Genomic DNA, 16,623 nt, shown 5'->3' on the forward strand with positions numbered 1-16,623 from the left:
TCTGTGTAAACATCCTGATTCTTCTTTCCTGCCTCTACTTGTTTGGAAATGCTAAATCTGAGAAATAGCTCTCAGATAAGTGGGATATTCTGACTGAAATAAGGAATTATTCAACTAAGGTAAATTTTCTTCCCTTATCACGATAATAATATATAATTTGGATGAATCAGTTATATAATTAATTAGGGCTACAATGATTGAAATCAAATTTTATTTTGGGTCGGACTTTTCAATTGTTGCCTTTTTGCCTTTCTCCTTTATTTTGTAGTTCTTCGTGCCATGAAAGAGGACAGTGACAAAGTTCCGAGCTTATTAACTGATTATATACTGAAAGGTGAGTTTTATAACGGTGGTGGATGTGCAGTGACTGGGAGGTTTTGCTTAGTCAGTAAATGCCTCGTCTTACACATAGATTCAAAACGTAACTTCCAAATGCATAACTTTCATTAACCTTTTTGTGCAAAGTGAGGACTTTTACCACCACCATTATAAATTATGGTTATATAAAATTTAACTTTTATTTAAGGTCTTGGGCTGGAAATAAATTTTGCAGCCAAGTCATAAACCCTAAGGAAGGCCGCAGAGGGAAATTAGTAGGATTTTGCCACGAGGAGTATGTGTGGGGATCAGGTGTTGGCACATGGACGCTGGAAGATTTGAGAAGGGTGGCCTCTGTTATCTTGGGGACAGTGGGAAAGCAGGAAGGCCAGCTCATTAGGACAGATGAAGCAAGGAATAGTCAGATCTGTGAACAGCGCCAAGGGGAATACGAAAGGGGTTGGCGTAGTGGACAGGGAGGGGGAAGGGGCAAATACAGGGGAGGGACTTTCATCGACCCAGAAAGATGAAGAGTCATCCATGAATCTTAGGAGCAAGAGCAAGGCTCGAGATCACACGGGAAGGGAATATCGATGAGGCAAAAGAAGAGAAGTGAAGACGCTGCCAACGCTTCCCTTTCTGCAGAAAGAACGACGTTTGGATGATAAGGAGGGCTCCGAAGAACTGTGTTATAGGCAAAATTAATACTTCCCAATGAAATTATTTTTATGTATTTATTTTTTTTTAAAAGTTGAAGCTCTTTTATTTCTGGTAACTATAAGTTCAGATCCTCTTAAAAATTATTTAAAATTCGTTTGACAATTCTGATTTCAAATGATTTACCACTTTCCTCATAATACAAGAAATTTATAACAGTTGAAATCTGTTTACCTCTTATTCTTTGTACTTACATTGACATATAGTTTATCTTTTTTTTATTAAATCATAGCTGTGTACCTTAATGCAGTCACGGGGTACAATGTGCTGGTTTTACTAAGATCTGGAATGCTTTTGTCAAACTGGTTAACATAGCCTTCACAGCATTTTCTTAGTTATTGTGTTAGGACATTTATATTCTACACCTAGTAGATACCTTGTAAGATGCGCCGTAGGTGTGGTCCTACCAATTATGCTCTCTCCACCCATCCTCCCTCCCTCCCCCCCTGGCCTCTCTCTCCCCTTTCCCTTTCTTCTTGGGCTGTAATTGGGTTATAGTGGCAGTAATTTAGGTAACAGATTTTCAAAGCATCACAAAGTGCATCTTGTAGTTTTGATCACATTTGAGAGCACTCCTCTTCTAGTAACATTTTTCTCTGGGTTTTCTCTCTTCCCATCAGTTAGCTGACCGTAGGAAAATGAGGATTTCTGAGATGTCAGATATCTCAGATGGGACTTTTCTTCAATAGCCGTGTACACAGGTGCTCAAAGTAAATAATACATAAGTTTCATGTGTAAGAGGCTTGACTTAGTTTTAAAAACATGAGCCAGTCATTAGTAGGTTAACACTGGGTTAGAAAAGACTGCACTGACATCATTTTTAAATAAGCCATTTTCCTGGTGGAGGACTTTTTCTCCCTATTAGGTTCTGATTTCCTTTTTCTTTCTTTCTTTTTTTAATACCTGACATCTTTGTTTGCTTTGGTGTTGTGCTAGCATTGGTATGAAAGCTGGATTGTTCTGAGATTTGTTCTTGCGAGATGTGAAACAGGAATGAGACAAACATGTCTTAAATTTTAATTACGGTGGGGTCCCTAGGGCGCTGCCATGAGGGCCAGTGATAGAATGAGCTTCTGAAGCATTCTCTAGCTATTTTAGCATTTGACTGCTTGGAAGGATGTTATGACCCAGGGAACAGAGTGCTCTGGGGGAAAGGGATTTTTCATTCTTGACTCTGCAAACCTAGGCCTGTAATTGTGAACCCACCTATACCGCATGCCTTAGGGAAGCAGCTCCCAGCTAGTTCTGCTCCTCACGCTCGGCCCCCTGGCTCCTGTCCGTGAGCCCAGTTCTCTATTCTGTGCCTGCTTCTGACGAGCTGTTTGTGTGCATGTGCTGTGGTTTTGTCTTCACTTTGTATTGTGAGAACTGGGTGGAAAAGAAGGTAGAATTCAGACTGTGGCGGAGAAGCTGTAGTCTGAAAAGATGCGGAAGGGGGAACTGTACCATGGAGGGGATTCAGGCATGTGGGAGGGTGCTGGTGTGGGGTCCCTTCAAATGCTCTTTTACACCCATCCTGGAAATTCAAAGCTGGTTAACTGTTCCTCTTTCTTGGGGACGACTCATGGGACACTTGGTCTGGGAGGTGGGTATTGCTCAAGGGAGAACCCTCCTTTTTGGCTGGCTTTGTCATTGTTTTAACTCAGGTGGATGTGGCTTGGCTGCCTAAATATACCATCTTGGTTTTAATGCAAAGGTCAGAAATGAAGGAAGGTAGAAAAGAGGTCTCCTTTGGCCGGAGGGAGAAAGGATAGGTTATAGGTGGGCTAAGGGGGTTTCTCTTAATCATACCTGCTTGATTATGCCACTGCAGCCTGCTGCCACCGCTGCCTTCAATGGTAGTACAAAGGCTAGTAAGGAACGCGTGGCAGCCACCCTGCTGATCCCGCACAGGAAGTAACGTGTGTGCAGAAAGTCCCACCCTTCTTTGACTTCCATCGGGGTGTTAGTTTGCTGTGTCACAGGCCGCATGGCACAGCGCTACCATGGGCTTCTGTCTCCAAGTGGTACCCCAGAGACATGGTCTTTAAATGTCTCATTTCTGGGAAATTCTAATAAATGTGTCTTGCGAGAACTTACCAAGTTCCAGATATAGTTTGTTAAAACCTTTTTTTTTTAAATAAAAGAAACTGCTACTATAACGATAGATCCTTGCATTAATATTTAGTTCTCATTACTTAATGGTTTTTTTTTTTATGATTCCATTTTTTATTGTTTGGGATATAATTCCATTTTTCACCCCAGAAAGTCAAAAGGTCTGTTTTTTCTGATAGTATCTCATAAGTGATCTTAATACTGACCCAAATATAACCTACTAATTACCCTCTGTGTACCTTCCAGACCCTGATTAGTTGTATTTAGCATTTATATGAGACTGTGATTCTACTCTTAATGGTGTTTTTATATTCATGTAAAAGCTTTGTGTGAATGTACAAACAACATTTCTTCCTGTCGCTGTCTGTTTCTTCCTCTAGTTCTGTGTCCTACATAGACAGAGCCGCATTACTCAGGAGCAGCCTTGTCTTCCCTGGACTGCAGACTGGATTCCGACAGCATCATTCTGAAAGCCGGCAAGCATCACCTTCTTGCTATTGGGAACTCAGCACACTTGAACTTGGGTTTGTGATTCAGTATTAATAGATCATGACTTCACTAATTCTTTATATGATAGAACCGAGAGAAATATGGGCACTGTTTCAAATTCTAGGGATGGTTTTTGTTTTTTTCAACCTGCTACTAATTATGAACTGTTCTATTAACAGAGTAAGGGGGAATGATCTTAATTGTGCATGTATTGTATTTTTCATTAACTGACAGTCTGCCCATTGAGTTTCTATGGCTTCTACGTGTACACTGCACTGAAGAACTAGATGAACGCTTTGGGAGAGTTATGCTGTAAATTCAGTGATGGCAAGAACTAGTGCTGATTTTTATGAGAATTGTCAGTATAAATATTACCTACCAGTATTGTCCACAGAGACTGAAACTTGACAAACTTGGGGTGTTCTTGGGGAAGCAAAACCAGATTATGCATTACTTTGGCTTCATACTCAGCATCAAAACGGTCCAAGAGGACTGATGTTATAGCTTGCTGCTTTTTTTTAACCATTGTTCAAGTTTTCAACATTAAGTTGCCATTCACTTCCAGAATCTTTTGTTACTTAACGTTAGATGTTTAAATGTTCTGTTTCCTGTCTGTGAGGAAGTGTACTTAAAAAGGGGTCTGTATCCTTTAAGGTGCTTGAGAAACTCTGTGCTGCAGCACTGCCCGCGCCCCATCACCGTTTCATTTTATTCACGCATGTGTGTGTTCCCCAAATACTAATTCTACAAACAGCTACTCATGGATGTAGCACTGGTCATGAGCACGTCTGCCAGTTCCAGTCAAGTCATTGGCATCCAATAAATTAAAACAGAAAAGCATTGTGTGCTTTCGGAAGCCTTATTTTGGGCAGTCATTGTTGGTTTTTCCGCCATGCCGAACCGGGTCCTTTTCCGTTATTGCACGTGGTCTATCATTAGCGCGAGTGAGCTGGTGAAACCCTGGTTACCCCACGTTCCTCAGGAGGGGAGAGGGGCCTTGGGAAATTGTGCTGAGCCGCTGTGGAGTTAAGAGAAGTCCTGCTCCCTTTCTGTGGCTGTGACATTCCAACAGCTATGGAGCTCCCTCCCTCCCTTGGGTAACCCAAGTAAGAGTCTGCATGGGACCTGCCATCAGGGGGCTTTCACATTTCCACGTTAGCCTCTGTGAGCATGGAGGGGTGTCGGCATTGGCGTTCCTCACTCCACTCGGTAGCCAAGACAGGACTGCAAAAGCAGCAGTTGGGGTTAAATTATGTGCCCGCTTGACACGTCAGCTGATTTTCAGGGGTATGTGAAACTCGAGAGGGTATCGTTGTTTTATTCAGTGTCTTACGTGGAACTCATTTGCCCCTTCACTTGCATTGGTGACCATGCACACTTACACAGTAATAATAATTTGATCTGAATTTACACACTTTATACCGAAGAAATACAGCGTTCAAGTGTACGCAATATAGTGAAAGTGCCCTTGGGGGTAGTTTTTTTTGAAGTATGTCAATAATGGTCTGTTTATAACACCTTCTGAAGATGGTGCTTCTGAAGTCTAGGAAAATATACCTATTTTTTCCCATCAACTCCAGGTCCCTTTGTAGTTGGGTTTGTCCTGACTGGGCTTGGCTCTTCAGTCAGTAGTCAACCACTGCAAGGTCTCCCACCACAACCATCTTGGACATAGGGAGCATGTTCCGGACTTCTGATGGACACAGGTAGGTTTTTGTCTCCCCTGAGAACAGCACCCCCATGCCATGTGCTCTGGGGGGCACCTGTTCACAGCAAGGAATCCTTGGGGAAGACCAGCTTGCCCAGAGGGGGTGAGGGAGGAGGTTGGCTCAAGGGGGAGGGCGTTCTCCTGACACTGGAGGTTCACAGAACTGACAACCTTTTAAAGACAGTTCGTCTTTCTGATCCTCATCTTTCAAAAACTATATTGTATAACTTTGACTCCAAGTGTTTATCTACTGCTAAGAACCAAGCTGTAAATAATCCCCTTCTTTGTTTTTTGAAGAAAGCAAAAACAAACCGTAGAACTACAGTGCACTCCAAGTGCCATATATCTATTTTATTCTTCAGGAAATTATATTTGTTTTTCTTTTACAAGAGCACAACAGGAACAAAAGTAAAAGAGTAATAGATACAGCACTCAGGATAAATCATATCTTTAAAATAATAATAAAAAAATTTACACCTTGTCCTATATCCTGTTAGTATTTTCATAATATGGCCATGATTGAAAAAACAAAAAGCAAGCATTTACAATTTTTTTTTTGATAAAGACTTTTTATGCCAGGAATGGATTAATTGTCAACAAAATTTAGACTAATCAGGCTGATGTCAATCTATTTTGGTAACATCATTAACAAATTTATTTTGGAAATAGATAAAAATATTGCCCCTTGATAATAAATCTTTTTTTCCATTGATGCAAACAGCTAGAACACCTTTTTCTTTTTCTTTTTGATATTCTAAGACAAAAAAAAAATGGTTAATCTTCAGATTAATAAATTAGGTCATTATAATAATAAATTAATTTTTTTAAAGTTCAGCAACCTCTGTCCAAGTATTTACAACAATACTTGAAAGTTCCTTTACAAAACAGAACACATTTTCTTTTCACATTAAGCATACTGGGTATCTGTGTCTTTCACAACAAGCATTTTTAAAAGAAAAATCAATGCACAAATGGGTAATTAGTATAAAAGTGCTAAGAGCTGTTTGAAAAGTTAACACTATAGTATACAGTCAGTTATATTTGAGGCAAACTACAACAAACTTCCAGCTTATTGTGGACAATATTCCAGTAGTTGTTTCAAACAGTTGTTTGAAGAAAAAAAAAAAATCCAGGAGCTGATTAGTGATGCAGATAAAAACTGCCATCAATGTTTCTGGCCAGTGAGCGAATTGAAAACCAACTGAAAGCAAATCAAATGAGGAAGATTTTAATAAGGAAGACCCCTTTCCATAGCAGGTGCAGTGCTGACTGCTCAGGGTGGGCGTGCTCACAGCATCCACATCCACAGACTCACACATACATACACACACCTTTCTAATCAGACTGCAAGTAGAATGAGATTTGGTGTTATTAACAAAATTTGTAAGTGATCAAAAGCATCGATAATGGAATGCCTGTTTATCTGCCTTTGTACTGGTTAAAATCTCATAAAAATACATTCAACAGGAAAACATAAATTGTATGTGTATAAATATATATGCACATATATATTATATACACATGCACACAAATACTTTTGTTTTCTGAAGCATAAGATAGTTACATAAATATTCCTATAATTGCTAAAGTTCAAAGAGGCATAATTTTTTTTGAGCTTCAACAAAGGTGCTTGAATAATATACAATTAAAATGAAGTAGTTTCTATTTTGTGGAATCAGTATATAACAAAGGAAAAAAAAATCCCCAAACAGTCCTTTTTTTCTTTTTTAAAAAAAGTCTCTTCTTAAGCTAGAGCTTCAACAGAAACTACGAACAACCATAGAACAGAACAAAGCAATGACACACAGTGAAGGACAGCCCCTGGAAATGCCTGGTTCTTCGCCCTCTCCCTCCTTCCCGCCGCGCTGACGTAAGAAAAGCTCCAGTGCTCACATCAAGAAATGACTTAGATCATGTTCATGTGCTGACTCTGCTAGGAACTGGCTGATTGGCTTGTAAGAAAACAAAAGCAGCAAAAAGTATAACTGTCTCTATCTTTCATAACCCGCTTTAGAGAAATGTCGCTATCGCATTCCTCTGGCTTCCTCACTGCCTACTGCAGTCGTGACTGTATAGAAAAGAAACTTGTGGCTTTAGACCTGGGATGGCTATCAAAGGTTCTGATGCGCTTGTCTGGTAGTTTTTAAGGTGGTTATGGCAGCTGGGTCGCAAGGCCTTTTTTGTTTCCTGCTCATTCAGGCTTGAGCTCTGCAGCAACCAGTACAGTCTTCAGAGTTAACAGGAAAAAAAAATATCCTCTGGACCACTGAACTGCTTTTATTTTACTAGATTTCTCCCCGAGCCAAGCTGACCAATGTTTCTTCCCACCACCACCACCCTCCCACCCGTTTCCCCAACCAAACTCACTGTCCCCACCCCCAAATATCTCTACAGCTATTTTACAAGCAAATATATCTTAGCAACTTTAAAAACTTTGGTTCTAAGAAAACACTTGGTCAGTTATCTTGAGGAAAGGTGGGAATGCTTGTTCTGCACATTGCTGTCGACAGAGCCCATCCCAGGGAGTTCTTAGCGCTGTACATCAAGTCACAATCCAAGACAATCCACTAAGCAAGTGCACAGATTCTAGTTTACTTTTAAGAGCAGATTTAAGTCATTTTCTGTCTTTTGAAACCTCATCCAAGTTGCCTTTTTTCACACTGTTTGGTAGAAGTTGTCTGCCTGTAGATGGTTCTGTTTTTGCATGCTGTAGAAGCCACTGAATCTTGCATCTGGTTCAGCAATTCTTAGCATTCTCTGGGAACTTTCTACCTGGACTCTGGTTCCTTTCTTGCAGTCCACAGACACCAGCTGATTATTTAAGGAAGAAGGCTATTTAAGGAGAAGAGGAAAAAGCACAAAGAATTAGCTGCTATACATATCCCAGATGAACAGAAATTTAGCACCTAATTCATGAAAGATAAGAGTTTCACAGTCCACTGAGAGGGCTGTGTGTGGGGTATTACATCCTATTCCCGTAGCAGCTATCCTTTTATGTGGTATACTGACAGACTGTATTTAAAGGTGGAATGTCAAGAAACTATGTCATACAGGGAGATGGAGGAACTGAAAAAACAAAAACGAAAGACTGGTGAGATGGTCTTTTCAAATCCTTGAAGTGTTTAATAGGGTTGAAGAATGATAGGAAGTTACTGGGTAGGCAGATCTATAAACAAACGGGCACTTTCCAATCACGCAGGCTGTGTAACAGCATCAAAGCGGGGCCAGCCCATCTGTCCCTAGTTATCTCATGTGCTTTCCAAGAAGGGTCTCTCATCTCAGCTTTGGACAGTGCAACCCTGTCTCCTGACCCAGCAGAGAGGCTGTGCCCAATGCATATGTGTCAAAAGAAAATCAGGGGATCTGACAGAAATTCTATATAGAAGGGTCTACATGGTAAACTGGATTAGGGCTGTTTTCAAATTTTAGGATTGTATGATTGATCAAAACCAGCTAAGTGCAAAAGGCAGAATCAGAGTTGGATGGAATTATGGTTTCTTTCAATATAGTTCTTTCTTCCCTTTAAAATAGATGTGGAGGCCCTTTGTATTTATATCGAAAACAAACACATACTCTTTGCCCCCTGGTGTGAATGTGAACTCGGCCTCGTCTACCATTATTTCCTACCATTTCATCATCTATGGCTCCCTTCTCACCTCTGCTTGCACCTGACGCATCGAGCTGGCCTGTGGACTTCCCGTATACTAACTTCCAGCTTTCTTCCTGCCCTCTCCTGACTATTATCTCCTTTTCTCATTTTTTTTCTCTCCTAGTTCTGATACATGACTGAGAAATTCCAGGTGATCAAGTTTCAATGTCTAATATGAACAAAAATGATTTAGGCATCAATCCAGAGGAACTGTTCATTTGAAAATCTTAAAAATACATCAAGCAAATTTGATCCATGAAAGGTCAGGATTCATTAACCAACAGATAATGGGTAATTCACCCAGTGATCAATCTAGCCCTAGGCAATTTACTATATATCTGATTGCTACCTCCTGATGTATATTTGAGGCTAAGAATTGCAAAGTAAAAATTTCCCTGATTAATATAAAAGATAGATTAAGCAATTTTAAGGAAGTGTGTGGAAGCTTTCCTAGTTTCATCATTCAAGAGACCATGACCTTCTCAGGACAATACCTTAGTTGGTGTTCGATACCAGCAAAGCAGTGGTATCCACTGTTTCTTCTGGTTGATGAATAGGAATGCTATTATAATAGAGAGGCATATTATTATAGGAACCACAACCAAGGCAACTGAGTCCAGTGGAGAATCTTCACTTGGATGCAGCCTGTTGTTATCTCTGTAATCTACCTGGAGGTGACCAATATCTAGAAAAAAAAAAAAAAAAGAATTTCTAAGGATTATTTTAGTTACAATACATTGAAAATAGATATCAGCAATTTGGATTTACTTTTTCTTAGTACTTTGAGGATAAAAATATTAATGTCTAATGTTGATCCACAGGTCTCTTGGTTCAGAGTGCTTAGGGATGAATGTAAAAAAGAAAAAAAATCAGTAAGAATGTTAAGAATTGGGCAAGAAGATCCTGGTTCTAGCTAATCAAGAAAATAAGATGCTTAGGTAGATTTTTAAAAGTGGCTAAATTTAGACTATAACACATATTCTGATCACTATTAACTTACATGGCCTTCTAAGATTTTGAAGGAGAAACGTTAGCTTAGCTTTGTGCTTGCTGACAAATAGACTAGGACAGAGTACATCCTTCCACTTACTAGTGTAATAGCTGAGAGTGATTAGGTCAAAAACCAAACCAGAATCAGGAGCTTGGTCTTTTGGTTGATACCCTGGTTCACTAGGCTCTAAGCAAAAATGCTTTCCTTTTCATAAAAGATATTGAAAAGTTCATTAGGCCTATTTGGTCATTTTCTTGCCTTAGCTTAATTATACTGCATATTTTATAAGCTTGCTCTTATGAATGAAGACATTTCTGTTCTTTTAAAATACTGTTCTTATAATGAATATTGCAAAGATAAGGTTAAACATACACTGATCAGGGGCCCTCTCTGAAGCCTCCTTTTATTTTGTTTCAAATAAATCATCGTAGTCAGGTTTTCTAAATGCACTGAAGGCTAATTTAGTCAGAGATACAGGCCACATAAAATCAAAAGGAGTTACAGTTAGATTGTTCTGGAAACTCAGCTCACAAAGTAACATGACTTTGTGATATGTAAGACTGTCTATGATTTGAAACTTAGATTTTTATTTATGTGTTTCTGTGTGTATTCCAGGAGGGTGGAGGGGAGAAGGAATAGAAGAACATTCCTAGTTGATACTACATAGGAACACATACAGAGTGGACATAAAGTTCATGTGCAATTTAAAATAATTTAACATAGTAAATTGCACACAAACTTTATGTCCGCCCTGTATTTATCAATATCAAAAAAAAAATGCCAAAGAACAACACTGTTTTTGGATTAATTCAGATCTTTAAATACACAATGAATAAAAGCATGAATTTTACATGCCCATATTCCAAATAATACAGAAAGTGGTTTTAATAATGTACATGTCATACAAGAAGATTAAAAAGTAAATTAAGGAAAGTCTTGGTGAAAGGGAGCTGGAGCTGAACTGAGGTCTATCTACAAAACTCAGCCCTCCAGTTCTGCTGCTGTGTTAAAACCAAGGCAGAGATATTAGATTTGAGCTTTCTAGCAGCCAGAACAAAAAGCAGAAATAAATATGAGTAAGATTCACAGTGTCTTTTAAGATTAAAACAATTCAGTTGCGTGGGAGAAGCATAAATTTTCTTGCTTCTGACACATGAGGAAACTCAGGGACTTTATAAGAGGGACACTGGGCAACGCACAGGTCTCCGGCAGGCTACGGTAAGTACGGCTGTGCTTAGGACCCAAGCCTATCATGGAGAACGGTGCTGGCACACAGCAGGCACTAAGGTTTGCGGGCTGGATGAATGTAAGCATAATGCTAAAGCACCCTCACTCAGAGCAATTATACAAGAGCCAAAACACTAGGTCCAGGAATTTGGCTCTCTGGTCATCTGGCTTGGTCCAAGCATAACACCGAGACTATCTAGAGTAACAGACAATTAATCTCTCGAGCAATGAATACTGCTTCTTCCAAAAGAAATATTATAAAAATTGTACAGCAATGATTTGGAAAATGTGCTTAGAGTAGATAGGAGACAGTCCTGAGTCACGGCTAAGAGCAAGTTTACTCTGTTTTGGTCAAGAAGTTTGCTTTTATAAAGAAGGAAATACTGGCAGCTGACAAAGTGACATCTTTATTATACACAACTGAAAGGACAAGACAGGACAAGGGGGAAAAAAGCACGGAATTATCCCGGTGACCAGAAAAATCAACACATATAATAAACCAAACTCTCACAAAGTCAAAAATACCCAGAAGAAGAGGGTGACCTAAGGTGTAAATGTTTAGTACAGAATCCACAGGGACAATGAATAATTATTACTCTGATTACGAAGCCCAGTCACCATGCCAACTGGAGAGAAGGCTTGGAGATTCCAGGTGCAAGCTCTTGTGACTGGAGCATGTTCTGTCCATCAACACAAAGTCTCTGAGCACGCAGGGTCAGGGAGGAGGCATTTAATACTACTACCTGCTGACTCTTAATTAATGTGTGGTGTTAAATGTATTTCAGCAAAGTGCATTTTTCCCTGCAGTAGTTATCTGATTCACTTGGGCAAACCCTTTAAGAAGTTACTCACAAGACATTCTAAAAACTTATTAAAAAAACCCAAAATAGACCACATCTCAACTGATGTCAGTGCTTACCTCTAGGAAGATGAATGTCATTTTCACCAGGTGTGGGCCACATGGGAACCTCCAGGTCAGTCTCTCCACGATGATTTGTCTTCTCAATGGGTATATTGGTTGCTTCTGGGATATACATTTCTAAAAGAAGGGAACATTTTTCATAAGAGATGATGGAGAAGCTGTATCTTATCACTGGCTTCTGTATCCTTAATCCAAATGGTACTCGCTTCAATACAGTATTTCCTGGGATATGAAAGATCCAGTTTCCACATTTAACATCACTAATGCTAGCAAGTTGCTAGCCTGCAATGGTGGGAAGCTCAACATTTGAAAGAAAAAAGAGTTTTTTTCTCCATTAGGGTCAAAAACTGCTTTTTCATGTCAAATGGTGTTGACTCCATGGTTTGTTGAACTGAGGGAACTGGCTGAAATGAAAGGATTTCTTTTATTTTCCGTCAGCTGAATATCTTTAATCCACGAGTGAATTATTTATATAAAACTTGAAAAGAAGTTAAAGCATTGTCTACTCTCAATACATTTCTTGGCCATTTCCTCTTTTCTGTCTCCCCCTAAATGGGAATGGGCTGTAGGCAATTATGTCCATTATGTCACTAGTGGAACTGTTTAGATTGCATACTGCTCTTCAGTACATATATTTACATTATCTAATCATCTAATCTAATCGAATCCAATCATGTGGGCATTGTTCAATCTACAACATGAAACCAAACTGTCTGAGAAGTGTATTCTTCCATCCAAATATCAGGTCTTTTTTTTTTTTGAAGGCAAATGCTAAAAGGGACCAGTATAAAAGTTAAGTGCTTTTTTTGGGTCCTATTTTTATATCTATACTTCATCTAGCTGATCACAGCTAGCCCCACATTCTAAAGTCTTAAGAAGCTCTGTTTTCAAAATGTGATGATAAAAGTCTCCATCACTCACGTACTTCCTCTTGGTGAGATCCTGCCATCTATAATTCTAAATACTCAGTACAGCCTAATTTAGACCAAAACAAAATACATTGTCTGTAAACTGAAATAGGGCTGATGATCCTTTTCACGCAAAGTTATTGTTTTCTGTCTCAGGGTTACCAGGCTTTCAAAAAGTAAATCTTAAGATGAATTGAAGAGACAGGAAAGTGGTAGAGAAGAGAGTTCCTGCTGAGATTCCACTGTGAGTTAAATAAATACCCAGCCAGGGAAGCAGACTCAAAGAGTTAAGTAAATTGCTTAAGATTGTGCTGAGATTCAAGTGTAGTTCTGGGATTCCAAAGCCCAAGTTTTCTTGCTGCCTCCAAGAACAGTCTTTTGCTTTCTTACGTGTAAGGCCTTCCGACATGCCAAGAACTAGGAACTATCATAGTTTCCAAAGGTTCTCTGGGTCCCTGCAAGTTCTAGAAGTAAAAATAGTTTTCACTAAAAATATGTGCAGGAGTATGGTGGGCCTGAGTACAAATCAGAGATTCTCAATGTTTTCTTTTAATCGCATCAGGCTCACCAAAGAGCTTACAAACTATTGATTCTCACGGGTCTTCATCTGATAGGTCTGGATGAGGTCATCCTGCGATGTTTATGTTTGTAGGGGGTATTTAACTCAGCTGCTGAAAATCCCTGGTATGGTCCTATGAATTTCCTGGATGAATATGGGCAGAATACGAGCCCTCAGTGTCAAAGGCGAACTGGTTTGTATCACCAGACCTGTGAATGTCAAAGGCTAAGTAGCAAAGGCCTCTGAAGAGGTCTCAGAGCTAGGCTCAGTTCAGGGCCACCTCAGGTTTTTTCCTGGGTAGGAGCAGTACAGAAGCAGCTTTGGAATTCTTGTGCTCTCAATTTGCACCTGGTAGATTTCAGGTGAAACCCATCAAACAACAGATACTTGTGGGCCTGAGTTTCCCTCCCACCAGGGTTTAGAAAGGCAAGTTGCAAGGATCTGCTTTCTTCAGTGATATCACCATTGTTCAACAGAAGTTTCCTGAACACCCTCCGTGGCAGGCACTGGTCTGAGTTTTGGGGATACAGCTGTGAGCAAGACTAATCTGGCCCTTCAGGAGTCTCTCCTGATGACCAGTGCTTGACTGCGTCTCCCATCTAGCAGCTCATGGCCTGCCCAAACTCAGTGCGGCTCTGATAAAAACCCACCCACACCTACTTTATAATAAGTTTATAACAGTTCCATTTCAGAGTCCTCAAGTCCAAGGGAAGAGGGTCACCTCCCTCTAATTTGAACTCAAGAGGGAAGCGCCCTCTCAGCAGTTTTGTCAAAAAGAATAAAAATCTTTCGACAAAAAACTGCTTATAGAGACAAAAAGGAGTGAGGATGCTATTTGTTTCCATGCCTAGATCTAGGCCTTCTACGGTCAAAAACTGCATTCAATCGCAGACTCTGAAACATACCCTTTCTGCCATTTACTAGAAGAGCCCTTTATAGCTGCCAGCATTGCAGATAGGCAGAGACTGACACAAAGCCACATCCAGCCTGGCCATGAAGACCATGGCCAGGTACATAGTCACACTTAAGAATTACTCCTGTGGTCATATTTGATCTGAACTTCAGAGGGACTCAAGGTAGTTTACTGGGGATTTATTTTGCTTTCAGAGGCATCTGGTCAGTTTTAAGAGTTATCTTCCTTAAAATGTCCTTTTTTTCTGGAATACAGGGCAGGATGCCTGGAGCTCACAAGCTAAGGGCACCACTTTTTTAGGGAAACAAAACCTGAAGTCAATTTAGAACCAAGAGTCCCATATTTTCTGCTAACTAGCTACGTGACTTTGGATAATTAACTTTGCTGAGCCTCAGTTTCTTCTGTAAAATGGAACAAGTACTAACCAGCTCACAGGTTCTGTACTCATGCCCACAGACAACTGTGTCCAGGGGAGGCTATTCAGAACGTAAGCTGCTATGTCGAGAGGACAATGTTTGCTGGACAGACCAGGCCATGCTCCCACACCATCGTCTTAGCCCTCCTCACAGCATTTTTGGGAGCTGGCATATGCTATCCAGGTGAGAAAGGGAAGCCTGAAACTTGGGGGAAGAGCCTTGGCTAAGATTACCCAGTGAGCTGATAAGAGAACCTGACAGGAATCCAGCCTGCCTGGCCACCCACACTGGATCAGATAGGAGATGGCAAAAGCTTAACTGAATGCAAAATTTGCTTAGAGATGAGATGGAGAAGTGATGCATCAATATTACAACAGATGCAGAAAGAAGAGTTAATCAACAGAAATTAAATTTCATCCCAGCAATAAATAAAAACTACAAAGTTGCTGGAGAAATCCCAGGAGATGAGCAAAGATGCCAGCAATATTTGTGGTCTCTCTTACTAACCTCGCAAACCAAGAAGAATGACTATTCCTACCTCCACCACCTGAACTTGGGTTCCTACCGTCACCCCCAGGGCATCTGTAGTGCATGTTACGACTGTTCTGCTTCCTGGTCTCTGTCTGCTTTGGACTTTCCTGGGATAGGGAACCTGCAGCCTTTTGATTTCAAGATTATTCTTTGTTAAGCACCAAGGGAGACAAGAAAAGCATCATCTTTCTTTGCTGCATCCCTTTTAATAGAAGGATTTGTTCTGTAAAATTTGGATTCAGTTGAAAGGCTATTCTGAAGTACTGAGGAGGCCACATGTGGCTGTAGGCTGCAGGTTCCCCACTCCCACCTGCAATCATGTCATTCACCTGCTGAAAAAAGTGCCTCCCTACTCTCTACAAAGGACCACATCTACACTCTTCATTTGGTAATTAATGCCCTAAAAATCTTGGCCAAAGTTACCTCTTCTGTCCTTACCTCTTTCTACTTGAACACCTGAGGTATGACCTTGACCTTTCCCATCTCAGGGTCTTTGGTCAGCTTACCCTCTTCACTGTAATGAAGAGAGTCCAGTTGTCCTTTGAGATCTAGTAAAATCCTTTCTCTGTGAAACCCTCCAGGGCCACTTGACTTCACAGGAAATCATACTCATGACCTCAGCACTCATGGTCTGTATCTAGAAGTGTATAACTGCTGTGCCCAGCTCACGTCTCCTGTTGCTCTGAAACTACTCTAAATTAGACTCTGCCTCCACTTGCTTAGTGAAACCACTGTCAGGAGGATTATGACAATGTTGAGTGTACAACAGTTTCCACTGCTCATCTTCTCTGCTAATGGTGGCACCTGATTCAGCTTTTACTCCCTCCTACCTGAAACCTTTCTCCATTTGGCTTCCAGGATGCTGACCCTCTGAGCTTCCTCCTTTGAACCTAGTGCTCCTTCTCCATTTTCTCTGCCAGAGCCTCTTCCCCTGCCCAGTCTCTAAAAGCTGGAGGGTCTCAGGAGGCAGTGCTGGGTGCTCTCCTTCTCTATGGACCATCCCTCCTTAGGTGATCTCATCTAGTCCATGCTTAAAAGCCATCTAAGGCCAACAACATCCATATTTGCATATCAATTTCCTATCTCCGTCCTCAACCTCTGATTAGATGATCACCATCTATTCATTATCTCCAGGTCTGATGTCTAATGGGTATTTCTAACTAAAAGTGCCCCAAACCAAA

The 16,623-nt window shown here is 40.4% G+C and overlaps 2 protein-coding genes across 3 annotated transcripts in view; one reads left to right on the forward strand and one right to left on the reverse strand.

The window, feature by feature from the left end:
- The window catches only part of FEZ2 (fasciculation and elongation protein zeta 2), a 45,409-nt gene extending 40,951 nt beyond the window's left edge, over window positions 1-4,458 (forward strand). For both annotated transcript variants that reach the window (XM_012808819.2, XM_023516644.1), the window contains 2 exons: window positions 269-334; window positions 3,510-4,458. In XM_012808819.2, coding sequence (XP_012664273.1) covers window positions 269-334; window positions 3,510-3,526 — 83 coding nt within the window. In that variant the 3' untranslated portion in view covers window positions 3,527-4,458. The remainder of the gene's footprint in view (window positions 1-268; window positions 335-3,509) is intronic.
- A 1,193-nt stretch (window positions 4,459-5,651) lies between these two features.
- The window catches only part of CRIM1 (cysteine rich transmembrane BMP regulator 1), a 198,460-nt gene continuing 187,488 nt past the window's right edge, over window positions 5,652-16,623 (reverse strand). The window contains exons 15-17 of the mRNA XM_023516671.1: window positions 12,113-12,232; window positions 9,470-9,660; window positions 5,652-8,158 (exon numbers count right to left, since the gene is read on the reverse strand). Coding sequence (XP_023372439.1) covers window positions 7,982-8,158; window positions 9,470-9,660; window positions 12,113-12,232 — 488 coding nt within the window. The 3' untranslated portion in view covers window positions 5,652-7,981. The remainder of the gene's footprint in view (window positions 8,159-9,469; window positions 9,661-12,112; window positions 12,233-16,623) is intronic.

Source organism: Otolemur garnettii, unplaced genomic scaffold, assembly GCF_000181295.1.
Source record: "Otolemur garnettii isolate 467f Iridium unplaced genomic scaffold, OtoGar3 scaffold00095, whole genome shotgun sequence".
Taxonomy (NCBI): domain Eukaryota; kingdom Metazoa; phylum Chordata; class Mammalia; order Primates; family Galagidae; genus Otolemur; species Otolemur garnettii.